General features: G+C 41.2%; 1 protein-coding gene across 1 annotated transcript in view; it reads right to left on the reverse strand.

Annotated features, from left to right (window-relative positions):
- PKP2 (plakophilin 2) overlaps nt 1–18,273 on the reverse strand; it is a 74,936-nt gene that overhangs the window by 50,391 nt on the left and 6,272 nt on the right. The window contains exons 2-4 of the mRNA XM_074357234.1: nt 10,784–10,896; nt 9,343–10,022; nt 1,415–1,550 (exon numbers count right to left, since the gene is read on the reverse strand). Coding sequence (XP_074213335.1) covers nt 1,415–1,550; nt 9,343–10,022; nt 10,784–10,896 — 929 coding nt within the window. The remainder of the gene's footprint in view (nt 1–1,414; nt 1,551–9,342; nt 10,023–10,783; nt 10,897–18,273) is intronic.

Raw genomic sequence — 18,273 nt, forward strand, 5'->3', positions numbered from 1 at the left:
CAAAAGTTCACAAATGATAAATGCTGGAGAGGGTGTGGAGAAAAGGGAACCCTCCTACACTGTTGGTGGGAATGTAGTTTGGTGCTGCCATTATGGAAAACAGTAAGGAGATTCCTCAAAAGACTAAAAATAGACTTGCCATATGATCCAGCAATCCTACTCCTGAGCATATATCCACAGGGAACTCTAATTCAAACAGACACATGCAGCCAATGTTCATAGCAGCACTATTTACAATAGCCAAGACATGGAAATAACCTAAATGTCCATCAACAGGTGACTGGATAAAGAAGCTGTAATATATTTATACAACGGAATACTACTCAGCCATAAAAAAGAATAAAATAATGCCATATACAGCAACATGGATGGCCCTGGAGATCGTCATTCTAAGTGAAGTGAGCCAGAAAGAGAAAGAAAAATAACATGATATCACTCATATGTGGAATCTAAAAAAAAAAAGACAAACTTATTTACAAAACAGAAACAGACTCACAGACACAGAAAACAAACTTATGGTTACCAAGGGGGAAAGAGGGTGGGAAGGAATAAACTGGGAGTTCGAGATTTGCAGATACTAACTACTATATACAAAACAGATAAACAACAAGTTTATACTGCATAGCACAGCGAACTAAATTCAGTATCTTGTAGTAACCTATATTGAAAAAGAACATGAAAAGGAATACATTATAGATATGCATGACTAAAACATTATACTGTACACCAGAAATTGACACAACATTGTAAACTGACTATACTTCAGTTAAAAAAAATGGAAATAAATAAAAAAAAAATAAAATAAAATGACCTATTGATTCCATCTTGGACGATGTGTCCTATAGGAACACTTGTGGAAATGCTAAAAGATGTGTGTACAAAGCTCTATTATACTATGTTAATGAGCGAACCTCTATTATACTATGTTAATGAAATTATTTAATGAAAACAAAACTTGGAAAACATTGCTTACATTTAATATATTTTTAAAATATATAAAACAATAGCCTAAAATGCACGCACACTCTCTCTCGCTCTCTCCCTCTTTGTCTTTCAAAAAATCTGAAAGTACACAGACTGTTACAATTATCACTGGGGATGGTTCTAAAGTAAGAGGTGGCCAAAGAAGGAAGACGTACATGTAGTGATTTACCTTCTAAGTTTCTAAACTGAAGGAACGTTTTGTTTTGTTTTTTGGTAATAAGCGTAATTTCCTTTTAAATTAAAAAGACTCAATAAAGATTTTATTTTTACTTATTTACTTATTTTATTTTTAAATTGAGCCATAATTGACACTAACTCCATGAAGATTTTTCAAAAATTAAAATAAATTAAATTTGGTTTCAGTGTGCAGGGCCACCGTAATAGATGTGAAAGTGTGCTAGCTTTGCACCGGACTTGAGATGATACTCACCCTTCTCCTCGCTTCAGATTTCTGGAAGCACTCGTGCTGTATAAAAGTGGCTGCAGCAGAAATCCTGGACAGCGGCGTGTGGTTCGCCTCAAGCATACTCACTGCACGTTCCAGAGTCATCTCCGTGTCCAGATTCCTAGACAAACAGTCACAGATTAAACAACTTTCCAAACCTGCTCTCTCCTGCCTGTCAACCTGATCCTCCCGTGATGACTGAGCACCTAGGTCATCTGCTCTTTGGCTCCTCTTCACCCGAAAGAAAAATCAGCCCCTGAGGTCAGAAGGTTTAGGAAGTGAGTAGCAGAAACACTCCAGCTCTGGTCAGACTAGCCTCTGAAGATATCACTGAATTGAGCAGAATCATAACAGAGACCAAAGAAAGAAACTTAACTCTGTTTACGACAAAATATGTGTAGTATAACAATTGTATCTTATAAAGTAACTGAAGGCACAGCTAGACTTTACATGGAATTATTCCTACCCTGGTAATGTCACACCTTCTCTCAAAAATCATTAGATTTTTCTCAAAGCTGCTCCGAATCTGTTATTTTACCTGAAAATAAGTTTTAGAAGGAGCATTCCGAAAGTGTTCTTGTTTAATGAATATAACAGTAAGAGAAAAGTAAAAGCCAGAAAAACTGAGTTTGGTCAAAATAAGTCATGCTGGTATTTCAGAATCCATCAAGAAAGGTAATGATAAAATGCAACTATAAAATTTTTTTTAAAAAACAATTTTAGACATTCTGCTACCGTTTGCTTTGTCACTGTAATGACATTCAATTTATCTGGCAGCATACTTTGTCCTCTCCTAATTGCAGGATGAAATGTGATTTCAGTTTGATACAGAGAGGATGATTTACAGAGGACAAATAAAATCACTACTTGTAAAACAATAATTCCCAAATGCGTCATAGCGCTGGCATTTTTCCCCCCTCCCGGTTTACTTCTGCCTGGAGGGTGACTAGGGTAGGCAGCCTGTTCCCAAGCTGGATGTTAGCACATTAGTACCTCCTTAAGGATGGTCTCAGAGAAACCATGCTCAGGGGGCAACATCTTAGAACTGGGGCTAAAGACATGCCTTAAAGGCTCTTTTTGGGTTCAAAGAGGGTTACAGCTGAGTCATTCCAGATAATGGAAGTTCCAAAGACATTATGCGAGGGTGTCTTCCAGCATCTGCCAGCAAGCAGTGAGTAAGTCCTCCCTTACATCAGGCTAACACAGTAACACACGCACCTGTGCACAGAGGTGAGCCTGTGCACGCTGTGAGTGGGGTGTCTGTGTGGGGTGGATGTGGCACAGGTGAGGAGATAAGACTAATGGGCCTTCTGACCAAAATGGAATTCCCACTGCTTCTGAAACACATGCTCAAATATAGCAGTGTTACCTCATGAGTATAAGGATATTAAAAATGAAGCAGAACACCTCTGGCATCTATACTGAGAATTACATAATGATCTCGTATTTTAGAATGTGCCTCAGGAGTCAATTTAATTGGTAAAAAATGTAGGCTGTACCATTAAAACCAGAATTTGAATCACTTTTATTTAATATAAACACCCTTTTTAAAAGAGCTGGAAATAGCCTACATGCATGGACTGCAATAATTTTACAGGGAAATCAAAAGTCAAACAGCTGTAAATCTTTCACCATCTGCCACTTCAGGTGTTATAACCGATGAAAGATCATTAATAACCTAAGAATAACCTTATGTTTAATCCTTTTTTTTTTTTAAGATTCAGTCATTAATCTACTTCATAAGTCGTAAATGACTCAGGAAAGTCTGAATTTCCCAAGTCTCCAACACCCACAAAAGATTCCATTACTCTAATCCTTTATTTTCCTGGACATGACTCACAAAGAAGCTCTGCATTCACTACTAGCCCATCAAATGCTACTTCATCATTAAAGACAATTCCCAACCACAAGGAAGGCCTCCTCAACAAGAAGGTCTGCCACAGCTGTCAGGGCATCAGTTTTCTGTTTTGTTATTGTCTGTAAAGTCCAACTCTAAAACATGGCGCACGTTTCTGACGCTAGACTAGCTCCATGTCCTGCCATCTTCCACCCCCTCATTGACTAACCCATCCTCCCATCCCACTGGACTTTCAACGCTTCTCTAAACACTGCATGCCTCTTCACAAGCCAGTCTCTGGGATTTTTCTAGAAAGCCCATTCTTCTACCTAATTCTTACCTATTCAAATATCATCACTTCTTGTGAAACCTGTCCTGCATTCCTCTCCCCAGCTAGAGCTATTCCTTCCCGTCTCTCTTCTCCCACACAGCACTCCTCCCCTCTGTTACCAAATGGAACTCGAGTCTGCTTGCCCAACATGCAGCAAAGCCAATGTAACGAACCGGGTTGCTGTGAAGGAAAGTGCAGTGTTTATAGTAGGGCACCAAGTGAGAAGAATGGGCAGCTTGTGCTCAAAAGACCAGAACCCCCGATGGCTTTTGGGGAAAGCAGTTTTTAAAGGTGACATTAGGGGTGAGGGTTGCAGGGTTGCCTAAGCAGTTTCTGGACTTTATGCTGATTGGCTGGTGTTGAGGTAACAGGGTGATGTTTGGGGAATCTCAATCATCAACATTCTGGTTCCAACCAGTATGAGGTCTACGTGCTGGTGGTCAGTGTGCAGTAACTCTCCACCATGGGTGGGGGTCTTGGTTTCTGCAGAACAACTCAAAGATCTGCATCAGATTGTTATCTATATCCCTTCAGGAGGAACTACTTGTCCTGTGACTCTGTTCTCCTAATCATTAACTTTTTGAGACTGCTCTTTGCAATTTAGAGAAGGTCTAGGAGACTAAAGCCTTTTTACCCCCACAAACAAGAAACAGGGGACATGGAGGGGCTTCTGTACCCAGGAAAGACCCCTGCTCAGATTCACTTCAGTCTGTCTCTCTCTCTCCTCCTTATTTTCTTTCCTGCCTCCCTTTCTTCCTTCCTTCTTCCTTTCCCCTCACTCCTAAAACACTTCTTGAAGCCTGCAGAAATGTGGCTTGGGAGGTGGGGTTGGAGAGGGGAGGATCAGGAAAACCAGTTGTTCCTGGGCCCCAATACCCACTGAACACATTCTCCAGGAGCGAGTCTTTTCAACAACTTTAGTCAATATGTTAAAATGATGTTAATATAAACGAAAAATGTTAAGAGGAAGTGGTGAGAATATGAGATAGTACAGGGAAAAAACTAAAAATGGTGCTTTTTGTAGGTGTGCAATCTCTCAGCAAACACATTGCTGCCAATAACAACACAGCCCTGATCAGGCTGGTTCCCAGATGTCAGAACAGGGCTCCGGCTTAGAAGGCAAGCCGACGCCAGACGACCAGTGAAGGGCTCCTGCGTGTTGTCGGATGCTTAGGAAAGGCAAATTCCCCCACCTCACAAAGATTTTAAGTGTGATGGAAGCACTGCTTTGCAAAGACGACTCTGGAGTGGATATGTGTTTCTAGAGACAGTTTTGAGGACACCACAAGAGTCTTCACTGAAGCAATAAAGCTGTGAACTGGGTTGTTAAAAATGGAAATGGAAAAAAAGATACAGTTGAAAGAGACTTGAAGAATCAAAAGAACTACAAAAATGGTAATTAGGAGGATGTGGAGGGAAGTTAATATGACATCTTTTCTGCTCTGTGTCACAAACCTGACCAGTGGTCCTACCAGAGATACAGTCTCTCCTTAGTCTTCCTCTATGAATCCTAGAGAACATTGCTCTTCTGTTCTCGGAATTCCTACAGACACTAGCACAACCTAGCACTTGATGTGTCTTATTTTCTTTTTATGGGTCCTCTCTAGACCCTTGTATATCCCACTCAATTTTTAATCTCCTTGGTGCTTATTTACTGCAGTGTGGGGCTCACTGGAGGACCCTAATATTCATTTGCTGACCCACCAGTCCCCCACACAGAAATCTTATTTTCAGAAAAACTGATCTAGAATGTTTTACTTGGTGATTTTTTAACCTTTTTCATTAGTCTGAATTAGAGCAGGTGGACTGCCTCTCTTTCACTCCAATGTCTTGATTTTTAGTTGCATTAGTAACTGACCAGCCATTCTTCTTTTGGAAACAAAGATCCATTGTTTGATACCTTATGTCATTATGCAGGTTTCTAGTTTTATCCAGCTACTCTTTGGGAATGTTCCACAAATGTGAAAGAACTCTTCATTACACGTGGGACCTTCACAAGACGTAAAAATGTGGATTCCAAATACAGGGACTGGAGAGAGTTTGAAACGTGAGACATTGCAAGGCAGAGTGTGTGCTGTCAGGGGCAGGGCTCTTAGTCAGCAGCCCGGGGGGAACTGAAATGAGCCATGTGGACCACCAAAGGAAGACAGAGAATCAGGCATGGATGCCACCTTGATCATTATACCTCTGACCCCTTTTCTTTTCCATAAATAGTAAAATTTTCAAGAAGAGTTCATTTTTATGCTGTCTGGTCTCTAGGATGGCAACTTTGAGAATTATTGAGGACAGATTTCTTGTGCTTTATTTTAAATTTCTTGACCCCAAGTGTTCCTCCTATTCTTTGAAATGTGATTAATTATTCCAAGGAAATTCACCCTATCTATTAAAACAATAACTGGAAATAAATTATTTAATAGTTCTAGAATTTGAGCAACAAAGAACTTAGATGGCAAGAAATTAAGTTTATATTTCATTTCTTTCTTCTTCAGTTTCATTCTTTCACCTCATATTTATAAAGTGCCTATCACGGACCTACCTCTGTTCTAGGGTACTGGGAATATCGAGATGATAAGACACTCACAAGTAGCTCAAGACTAGAGGGAGAGCAGATAGGTAAATGAATAACCACAATAAATTATGCTGGTAGAGACACCCACACTGCATAGCCACCTGGACACCTAAACTAGACTGTGAGGGGAGTGGCCAGGGAAAAGGTGGTAACTGAGCTAAATGCAGAATCATGAGTAGCCAGGCAAAACCACAACTACTGGGAGGAAACAGAGAGGATAGATAGATAGATAGAAAGATAGATAGATAGGCAAAGAAAGGAAGAAAGGGAGGAATGAAGCAAGAAAGAAAATATGCAAAAAATATTTTCCATTAAGGGAAGTAAAAGAGGTTCAAGGTGGTTTGAGTGTCTGGGGGAGTGTTTGGGGACAGTGATGATGAAGGATGGAGAAGCAGAAAGAGATGAGACAAGAATGATAAGTAGTGCTGAAAACATGGGCTCTGTGCGCCACGCTAACAAGCACGCAAATCTGGTGGAATTAAGTAAAGGCTATAAATTGAAGACAGAGGTGATCAGACTTGGCGAGATCATCCTAATAGTCCTAGAGAATGGTTCTGGGTGAGGAGACCACAGGCAGTGGGGCCAATGCAACAGACACAGAAAGAAGGGTAGAAGTTTAAGACTCAGTAATGAGATAAAAATATGTATGGCTTGGTGATTTGTGACTATGGAGGTAAAATTTAAAAATGACTTCCAGGTTGGGAAACGGTGAGACTTTAGTGTGAAGAGACAGGAACAGAGGGCAGGGAAGAGCTGATAAATTTAGTTTTGAATATACTGAGATCGGGATGTCCAGGAGGTTGTTTAGAACTACATACAGATCTGGAGTTCAGGCTGGAGGACACACTGAAGAAAAGATGTTGCGAATCACAGAATACAAGTGCTGTGCCCCAGGGCTTCTCTGGAAGAGCACCAAGAGCAGAAGAGAAAGGTTGCTGAGGGTGACCTCCTTGGGCATGCAGAAAACTCTTCTCAGAGAAGAATAAGACATGGCTACAGAAAACCAGGAGAAGCTGGTGCCCTGACAACCAAGGAAGAGAGAATTTCACAGCTAGTGGTGTCAAACGCTGCCCACAGACTGAGTAATATACACACCGAATACGTGTCTACTTTGGTTGTAGCATTAAGACTGTCACTGGCAGATGTGTGGGGAGAATGTTTCAGTGAAATGGTGGGGACTAAAGCCATACTGCTGTGGGTTGATGAGAGACTGGGAAGTGACAAGGTGGTTGAAGCCATGTGGGGCACACAAATGGAGGAGGAGGGGAAGCCAGTTGTTTGAGGATGTGGCACAACAGTTTTGTTATTGTTAAATAATTTTGTTAAAATTGTATCTAGCACAAATCCTGAAATACAGTGGGCATTTAATACATTCTGAATTATCCATTTAAAAGACTTGATCAGCTTTTTTCTCCATAAATAATTACTTCATGAATTTTTCTTCTTTGTAAGTGTGTCCATACTGACAAAGATCTGCTTTCTACAAGAAATGTTAGCTGTCTCATGCTCAATTTTGCTTTATAAAAACTATTTCTTGTTTCAAGATCAGATTAGCCCCCCAGAAGAAACTCTAATTCAAAAAGACACCTGCACCTCAATGTTCATAGCAGCACTATTTACAATAGCCAAGACATGAAAACAGCCTAAATACCCATTAACAGATGACTGGGTAAAGAAGTTGTGGTATTTTTATACAATAGAATACTACTCGGCCACAAAAAAGAATAAAATAATGCCATTTGCAGCAGCATGGATGGACCCGGAGATCATCATACTAAGTGAAGTAAGCCAGAAAGAGAAAGCAAAATACCATATGATATCACTTATACGTGTAATCTTAAAAAAAAGGGGGGGGGAGGGGACACAAATGAATTTATTTACAAAACAGAGACAGACTCACAGACATAGAAAACAAACTTATGGTTACCGGGGGGAAAAGGAGTGGGGAGGGATAAATTGGGAGTTCAGGATTTGTAGATACTAACTAGTATATATAAAATAGGTAAACAACAGGGTCCTACTGTACAGCACAAGGAACTATATTCCATACCTTGTAATAGCCTATAATGAAAGAGAATAGGAAAAAGATACATACGTATATATCTGAGTCACTATGCTGTACACCAGAAATCAACACAATGTTGTAAAATGACTGCACTTCAACTTTTAAAAAGGTTAGATTAGCCCTAACATCTTTTCTCACTGGTGCCTGCCTAGTCAGTGAGCGCACTGTACAAATTCACTTAAAGGGATGATTAAAGGTAACAACCTCCATTAAGCAACTTCAGAAATTAAAAGAAAAAAAAATCACATAATGTTTTGCCATAGTGATACTATACCATTCTTTTAGGAGTTACTGATGTAATAAATCACCCGTTTTTCAGCCTTTCTCTTAGTAACTCGGTTTTTGAAATTTGTGCTCTAGCATTAAATTTGAATAACGGTTAAGTTCCAAAGACTCTGGGTTAGTCAAGCTATAAGGTAAATAGAAGAGGCAAAGAAATGACCCTGAAACTTCAATTATTTTAATTATTCAGTATTGGAAAAAAAAACCAAACAAAAACCCCAAAACCACCCTCCAAATCAGTGAATCTAGAATCAAAAGGTAAAATTATAAGGTATCAAAAGAAGGAAAGAGATATCTAGAAATTATCTGCCTCTGCTTAGCTCTCAGTCTTTTTATGGTAGTAGTTATCAAAACAGCATTTAAGGAAAAAAAAGATTTCAGAAAAAAAGAATATATCTCGTGAACAACAACAAAAAAACAGCATTTAAGGTTCACTCAGCACCAGGAATAAATGTTTGCCTTTTTCCTTCCTTGGTTTCAAGGAACGATTGAGAAAATGCATGCAATTATCTATTTCTTGGTCTACTTTGCAGTTAGCTCTATTCAGAGCAGATTTTCACATAGCCAAGGGGTAGCCATCCCTTTAGCCAGCATCTAATTTGGAACAGATGGACTAAAAGTCACATTTCCTCACGAAGCTGCCATATGAGCAGGTAGCTTGGCCCCTGTCCCTGGAGTAAATAGGCTAATCTGTCATTATTTTAACCACTTATCTCGGGAAGCCTCTCTGCAGCCCCAGAAGCGCCAGCTCACGCGGTCAGGGCCGTGGGAACAGAATGTGCTGGCACGGAGCGCGCCGCAGATGGGGACGATGGGGACGGGGACTCACCCCAGCTGCGCGTCGGCGAAGGCGCCTCTCTCCGCGAGCACGTTCCCGCTTCCGCCGGCTGCCACCTGGCCCACGGTCATGTGCATCCTCCGGCCGCCCGACTCCGCGGCGACGCCGGCCTCCCGCAGGGCGCGCGTGCTGTGGAAGGAGCTCTGGTGCCAGGACGAGCGCGCCGCCCGGCCCTGCACGCCGCCGGGGTGCGCGGGCGCCGGCGGCCGGACCTGCCCTGCCGCGGGCCCCGGGGCCAGGTAGTTCTCCTTCTCCAGGAGGTTGCCCAGGCTGTGGCTGGTCCCGGGCCTGGGGTAGGTGAGCAGCACCGGCGCGACAGGGGCGCCGTCGAAGACGGCGTCCTGGTAGCGCCGCTGGTAAGTGTCGTAGTGGCGCTGCCTGCTCGCCGCCGCCGAGTGGCTGAAGCCGACGATTTCGGAGCGCGCGTAGCGCGGCGGCAGCGCGGGCGCGGAGCGGCGGCCCTCCTGGGCCCGCAGCGTGTGCCCGGCCTGGCTCCTCTGGCTGTACTGCGGCTCGCCGGGCGGGTAGTGGGCCCTCTCCGGGCTGCTGTCCGGGGAAATCTCAAGTCTCCGGAGAGGCTGCCTCAGGGACCTTTCTTCCACTGACTTCTGCGAGCTGTACTGCGAAGTTCCTCTCCCCCAGCGGGCTTCGTAAGTGGCGGTTGTGCCTGTCTGCACAAGACAGAAAGAAAGTTCAAATCAGGCGGGAATCAGTTTTCATCTGCCTTGTCCACTGATGCTAGGATGATTATACAAGAGGTTGGTTTCTCTGGGTCAAGTGGAGAAGTCGGCCCCTTTCTGGGTAAACAAGACTCGGTTGACTATCTGCACCAGGATTTGATAACGTTTAGTGCCTGGTTTTCCATGGTGTCCACACAAAGCCAATCTTCTCATAATTCATTTAGGCAATGGTAATACTTGAGAATGGTAAACATTAAAAAATAAGACTATAAGACTCACAGACATAGACTATAAACTTGTGGTTGCCAGGGAGGAGGGGGTTTGCAAGGGATAAACTGGGTGTTTGAGATTTGCAGATACTGACAGGTATATAGAGAACAGACAAGTTTATACTGTGTAGCACAGGGAAGTATAGTCAAGATTTTGTGGTAGCTCATGGTGAAAAAGAATAGGAAAATGAATATATGTATATTCATGTATGACTGAAGCATTGTGCTGTGCACCAGTAATTGATACACTGTAAACTGACTATAACTCAATAAAAAAAAACAAACCTACAGGGTGAGGATATAGCTCAGTGGTAGAGGGCGTGCTCAGCATGCAAGAGGTCCTGGGTTCAATCCCCAGTGCCTCCATTAAAATAAATAAACCTAATTACCTCCCCCCCCCCAAAAAATAAAAATAACCTACAGAAGTTTAAACATGTTTGCATGGCAGTCCAGCAGCGAGGGCTCTATTCTCCGGTACCATACCTTCAGCACGTCATAGGTTTTAGTAAAAGGGAAGCGCCCAGCAGCAAAGTCATTTTCAACCAAGTGTAGATTGTGGACATATTCGGGAACACTGGTAGCTCGGTGAAGATTTCCTGCAACAAAGCACATATTAGGAGAATGTAAGTGGGCCAATCAGTAGTTAAAGGTTATATAATAATAGTATATTTTCAATTTGCACAATGAAGGTCAATGACAAGCATTATTTTTTTATATGAGTGGCTTTTTAAGTGCTAGTTTAACATCACCCTTGGAGGATGTGGCAAATGACCACAAGGTGATCACAACATTGTCCACAAGCTTTTCAAAATAAAAGTTGAATTAAAAATAAAGATGTTCCAGGTTTTAGTGGGAAGGCATTCAGTTTTTCACCACTGAATAGTATGCTGGCTGTAGGTCTGTCATAAATAGCTTTTATTATGTTGAGATATGTTCCCTCTATACACACGTTGCTAAGTTTTTATCATAAATGGGTGTTGAATTTTATCAAATGCCTTTTCTGCATCTATTGAGATGACTGTGTGGTTTTTGTCCTTTCTTTTGCTGATGTGGTGTATCACACTGAGTGATTTGTGCATGGCTATAATGAGGTATCAACCTCACACCAGTCAGAATGGCCATCATACAAAAGTCTATGAGCAATAAATTCTGGAGAGAGTGTGGAGCAAAGGGAACCCTCCTACACTGCTGGTGGGAATGTAGTTTGGTGCAGCCATTATGGAAAACAGTATGGAGATTCCTTGAAAGACTAAAAATAGACTTACCATATGATCTAGCAATCTCACCCTGGGTATATATCTGGAAGGAACTCTAATTTGAAAAGACACCTGCACCCCAACGTTCACAGCAGCACTATTTACAGTAGCCAAGACATAGAAACAACCTAAATGTCCACCGACAGATAACTGGATAAAGAAGTTGTGGTATATTTATATAATGAAATACTACTCAGCCATAAAAAAGAACGCCATTTGCAGCAACATGGATGGACCTAGAGATCGTCATTCTAAGTGAAGTAAGCCAGAAAGAAAAAGAAAAATACTATATTCCACTCATACATGGAATCTAAAAAAAGAAAGAAAGAAAAAGGACACTATAAACTCATCTACAAAACAGAAACAGACTCGCAGACATAGTAAACAATCTTATGGTTACCAGGAAAGAGGGTAGGAAGGGATAAATTTGGGAATTTGAGATTTACAAATGTTAGCCACTTATATAAAAATAGATAAAAAACAAATTTCTTCTGTATAGCACAGGGAACAGGGAACTATGTTCAATATCTTGTAATAACCTTTAATGAAAAATAACATGAAAACGAATACATGTGTGTATACACATGACTGGGACATTGTGCTGCACACCAGAAATTGACACTTTGTAACTGATGGTACTTTAATTCAAAAAACTAAAATTTAAAAACAATTTTTTAAGATGTATTTTTTTAAAGAATTTTTTTCTTTTGCTGAAAGGGAAGAAAGGAGAGGGGATTTTCACAAAAATCATTACAAATGTTTATTAGAATGCTGAAGAATTTGGTTTGGGAATTACTCATTGGCTTTAGTAGTCCATACTAGAAAAGTTCGGTTTCTTAAGTCAGAGTAGGAGACCTCTATTTCCAAGGTAGGAACTCTGAAGCTTCCTGAGGAGGATGTAGGTAAAGGCAATAAATATAATGGGTTGGTGTAGTCAAAGAAAACTTTGCATGGATCAGCTTTAAAAGGGCCAACTCTGGCCTGAGGCACTTGGCAATGTGAGAGGTACGTAGGAAAGGGAATCAACCTCCTGCCTAACACTTAGTATGGGGTCTAGGAGGCAGCCGATTCCCGCAGACACTGCACAGAAGGCAGCCCTTTCTGCTCAGCTCGGTGGGGCCTGCAGGGACTCTCAACTGAAGCAAGTCTTTTAAAACGCTCCTCTTTGTAGAGGGGGCAGTCGAAGACAGTATTTTGACCCTTCTCTCTACCTACTTCCTTTATCCTTCTCCCAGCTTTTTATTTGTTCTTTTGTAATCTCCCACTGTCTTAAAAAAAAAAAAAAGGCTAATCAAAACAAAGGCTTCTAAAACCTAGGTAATTTCTAGTTCCCTAATTTTAACCAAAATTACTTTCTCTGTCATGTAGCATTCTTTTAGAAATCAAAGGAAAAACTGAAATACTCAGTTAACTCTTCTACGAAAGATGTTGAGAATAAAGCAACACAGGCTGATCCTTTCCAATACAACTGGAACATACCAACGTACTTTTTCCAATAAATTGTTATAAAGTCAAAATTTCAAAGACTAACTACAGACTCACAAGTTATTTTGAGGGAGAGGGGAATGGAGAGTGTTGCTGTCAGAGAGTTAAAAAGTATGAATCCATACCAAATTGTGTTTGTACATGTGTCTTATTTCCTGGCTGGTAAACAGGTTTTAGTCCTCAAGGGGTCCTGGGGGAGGCAGCCGCAGGCTTGTAACTGTCACCCTGAAGACCAGAAGAGTTGAGCTAAGCCAGGCATCTCCTGTTTCTAGGGGCCTGACTTCTTCTCAAGGGTTAGCAAAAGGTCAGGCAGCCCCTTAATTTTTAACCTCAGCGACACAGGGTGATGCCTGCAACCAGGACATTGAATGAGGGAAAGGAATCCTCAATACGACCCCAGAGCAAAGGTTGTGAGAGGCATAAGTACTGAACTCTGGAAGCCTGCCTGGGCTCCTGCCTGTGGTCCCCAGCTCTGGTCCCCCTCCTCCTTCTCTCGCCCCCGCCCCCACGGCAGGCTATGGGGAGGCTGGGCTGCCAGGGTCCTGCTGGTATGGGAAAGGAGGCTAAATGTTTATCTTACATTGCTTAACTCACATTGTTGCCTGGGGGTGGGGGTAAAGGCCTTTAAAAGCAACTTGGATGAACTCCTTACATTTCAATATTACTTTTCTTTAAGGAGCTCAAATTATTTTATGTACTTTTTAATCAATATTCTGTGGTGCAGTTAGCTATCATGTCCCTTCATAAACAGGGAAATGTAAATTACTTGCAGAGAGATTTAATGTCAGGCTTGAAGTCTGGGTTCAGCCTTTCCACTGATGTCCACTATCTGACTGCATCGTGGCTGTTCTGAAATTGCCATTTGACCAAATCCCTGGAGGGACTGTGTTCACAGTTTTTGACATGAGAACCAGAAACAATCATTCTCTTTCCTCTTGAACCTTTTGCCGGGGCAACTGTAAATACTCTGTAAATGTTCATTCTTTATTTGCTGACATAAATCCTTATAAGGAAACTTCTCCTTCAGTCTTCAGATGAATGAACTGAGGCCGGTTTACTGGTTCCCAAAATAACTACAAGGTAGTTGGTAACAGGCAATAAAATAAGATTAGATCTTTAAACCACGGACTCTTCCTGTGCACGAAAAGGTCTGACTCCTAATATTCAACCAGCAGGATGGCTCAGGAGATGGTTTCTCTGGTTAAAAGGACAATCTTAAACAACAAATGATGCAGATTAATTGGCCTAGGCAGTCATAAGTTTGAGATCAGTGCAGTGGATTAGTGAATTAGCAGCTGTGTTCTAAGATTTTAAAGAAATTTTGAACTGGGTGGAATTAAAAATAAAAAGGTTAAATATTAATCAGGGTGGAAACTAATCTCGTAAGGGCAAACCATTATTTTCTGCTCAATCAGAGGAAAAAAGATGTAATAATATGACTATTGAACATACAGAATAATTCAGCCATGCTCTTCCCCAAAAATAGAAATAAGAAAGCAACAAAAACATACTATACATACAGGCACATCCTACTTTAAATAAGTCCAACATAAAAAAATCCATATTTTCTAATGTGGAAAATTAGGGCATGAGTATATTTCAAAGGATTTCTTTACTTCAAAAAAGGATGTCGGTATTTTCTTTAAGCTGAGAAATCTGTGGACTTGGTCTGGAGCCTCCAACTCTACTACTTTCTGTGTGTCTGGACAAATCACTTAGATTTATTTCCCGTAATCCCACCTACTAACAGAGCTGCTGAGAGAGAGGTTTAGCTGAGAAAAAAAAATAAACAAACATTCAAGTGCTTTTAAAATTGTAAAGCAAAATGCAAAAAATAAGATATGGTTTAAAAAAAAGAATTTGGGTCACAAAATTTGTTTTGCATACATTTTCATGAATTAATCTGCTGTAGAAAGAGGGTAAACTAGTTTGCGTGCTCTAATTTACAGGGAGTTGTATCTCAGAGTTTTTATTCTGGTATTTTGGCTTTTTTCTGGTTATTTCTGATCGACCCAGACACTGAGGATCACCATGACATTACTGTGGGTTGACCAGTTGTTCATTTCACTGATACAGTACATAATGTGCTTCTGCTGTTTCCTACTGAAGGCGATGGTTTATAGGGAATATTTCAAATTAATTCACTTAGGCAACATCCAAACCTTTTTTTCCAAGAACACTGCGGACGTCTATGGAGCCCAGTTTAAGGGAAATCAAGGAGGTAGTTACAGAACCCTATCCTCTTTAAATAAGCAAATTGAGGACAAGGCAACTGTGCAGGGGCAGGGCTGGAGGTGGGAGGGGGCTGGGGGAGGAGCGAGGGGGGCTGGTCTTGATGGTGGAAGGATTCCAATTGCTCAGAGGGTTGCAAAGGTGCAGACCTCACAGGAGTGTAATTTTCTCTCTTTCTAGGTCTGGATGTGAATCTGAATGATGTGATTCCCAAAGCAACTGCTCATGGGAAAACCACCCTGGTTTCCAGTCATCTATGCAAGTATTGTCCAAAATAATGAAATACTGTTAAAGGTCAAAAGTAATAAATTAATTTCTATTATCAGTTCTTTCTTTGTAGGTTTTGACACCAGCTTTATTACCTTATTGGTTAAATTTAATACATTTATGAAATCAAATTAACAAGCCTCTATTGGGACCCTATTACCTATATCTGGGCACTTTAAAAAATCAACTACAGCTTCCTTTATGGTAAGGAGATGATAGAGAACTGCTAAACAAACAGCAAAACTTTTATATAACCTGCTTATATTAGAGAGAGGAGAGGAGCATTCACATTCGGAATCTTTCCTCTCAAGCCTCTGCACTCCAAGTGTGGTTAAAAAAACTGATGGACTTCACACTGAGCTCTAAAAGGAGACTGTGTGGAGATGGAGGGAATAAGAAATCCCCATGAAAACAGGTATGGTTAAATGTATGCATATGAATCAGTAGGTGTTCACTACCAGTATTAAATGCTACACTTAATTGTGTGGACAGTCACAAGCCGTTCCCTTCACAGTGGATTCACTGTGGTCTTTTTGGTGGAAAGAGATTGCGAGTCTAAAAGCCATCATCTTCTTGAATTTGGTCTTTCCTCTGGGTACCAGCAGCTCCCTTTCTCCACATACCTTAAAAAGGTTTAAGTTCTTCCATTAAAGTAAAATTGAGGACATGTTATAGGTGAGATTATGACATATGATCTATATGACAATCTGGAACCTTATCAGAAGGAATTTCTATGGCAATTCATATTTAAATAGCTCCTTAAAATCATTTACTAACAAAAGTAGGTACTTAAAAGAACACATGAAATATGTTAGGACCATTAAGAGCCAAACATCAGGACTTCTGAATTAGTGAAGGATTTTTCTTTGCCTGTGTGGGCATACAACATAGAATTCATTACCCTGGACTTAACATTAAAAAAAAAAAAATTCCTTTCTCTTCTTCTATTTTTTACTTTCTAAGAAAAATGACTAGATATTCATGGAAACCACAATTCCACACATTGCATCGAGCTTCCGTAAGCACTTGCTTAGGCTGGAAGATGAGTGGAATTTATTGGTTTAAAAAACCATAGCGAGGAATTGTTTTAAAGCAGATCAAAGCCTAATAATGTTTTGCATTTTTGAAAAATTCACAAAAAGTGTGCAGTGCTGTAAGTGACCAGTTAAGACAGCTCACACAATTGACCATGAGAAACAACTCAGTGAAAATTGAGTGTACAGCTGGCAAGTACTTGCTATGAGTTCTTACAAACGAATATGCCAGGAGTCAGCTCAGCGTTGGTGGTACAGCAGTGAGCACAGGTGAACTTCCAGCAAAGCTGAACAGGTCAGGGACAGAGCAGCTCTCCCGGCAGAAAGGGCCACATGCTTCCCAGTCGGTGGCCATCACCCACTAGTAACATCTTAGCCAGCCACCAGAAGTCCTTATTTCCCAGGACCCCCGTAAGCAGTTTGGGGTTATCCTCTGATACATCTGTTTACGATATTTAAAAAAAAAAAAATCAGTTGCGGGGGTAATTAGGTTTATTTGTTATTATTTAATGGAGGTGCTGGGGATTGAACCCAGGACCTCATGCACGCACGCTAGGCATGCGCTCTACCACTGAGCTATACCCTCCCCCCTCTATGACATTTTTGGGGGGTAATCCTCAAATTACTGACCTAGATAACCACAAAATACAGATTTAAAAGGCCTTTTTATATTGCAAGTGTCTATATCATGTATTTTATTTGAGTGACCAGAATATGTGATTATAAAATTTGTGACTATAAATGGGTCTCTTAGCACACTGGTGAAGTACTGAAGCTGATACATCCCGGAAGTTGCTAAATCTAATTATATTAATTCCTATAATTTATCTCCTTACTTTGGCATTCCTGACAGTTCATTTGCTGAGACATCCCATAATGCTTACTTGAAAGACTTTACAATGCAGTGACATTATCCTCACAGTGATGCAACTAATAGTCAAAAAGACGAGTTTATAGTACTTACACATTTAATTCCTTTTTGCTTTTAAAAAAAACCCTCACTACTGGTTTTTGTAATGACTCACAAGTCCCGGTATTTCCACTGCCTCTCACTTGTCAGTGCTAACCTCTTCTCTCCCTTCCTTAAATCCCCCAAATCTGCCCAGTGCATTCTTCAGAAAACCTCTGCATTTCCCACGTTTCTCCCCTGTTGAAACGTTTTCTGTGACTCACAGTGATCCAATCTGTCACTTGCATTCAAGATTTCCCCCTACACCGTGAGGTGAGGGAGGGTGAGGGAGGGATGAGGGCACCACTGAACTGAGTTCTGAAGGGCGTGTAAGAGTTAACCTTGCCAAGAGAAGGGAGGGAGGAGGGCAGGAGGGGTGGGGGGTAGGAATCTGAGCGAGATAAACCCCAGGCTTTCGTTTGGCTGGGCGTGGGAGAGGTGGTGATAGGATGAAGTTTGAGAAGATGCAGGCATGGGATCACAGAGAACTTGGAATGCCGTGGTGAATGAGGATTTTACTCCCGTAGGGAACAGCAAGAAACTTAAATTGGGAAGTGATGCACTGAGATTTGAGGAAATCTACTCCGCTACCTAGGTGGAAAATGGACTGCAGTGAGGCCAGATGAAAACAGGAAGGGGGCTTGTTTTGCAAGTAAATTTTCACCTTCTTGACATAAAGCATCACATCTTTACTGCCACTTCTAGCACAGTCCTCGATCAGCACTTGAACTTGACAAGTTAATGGCTGAT

The sequence above is a fragment of the Camelus bactrianus genome, chromosome 34 (genome assembly GCF_048773025.1).
Source record: "Camelus bactrianus isolate YW-2024 breed Bactrian camel chromosome 34, ASM4877302v1, whole genome shotgun sequence".
Taxonomy (NCBI): Eukaryota; Metazoa; Chordata; class Mammalia; order Artiodactyla; family Camelidae; genus Camelus; species Camelus bactrianus.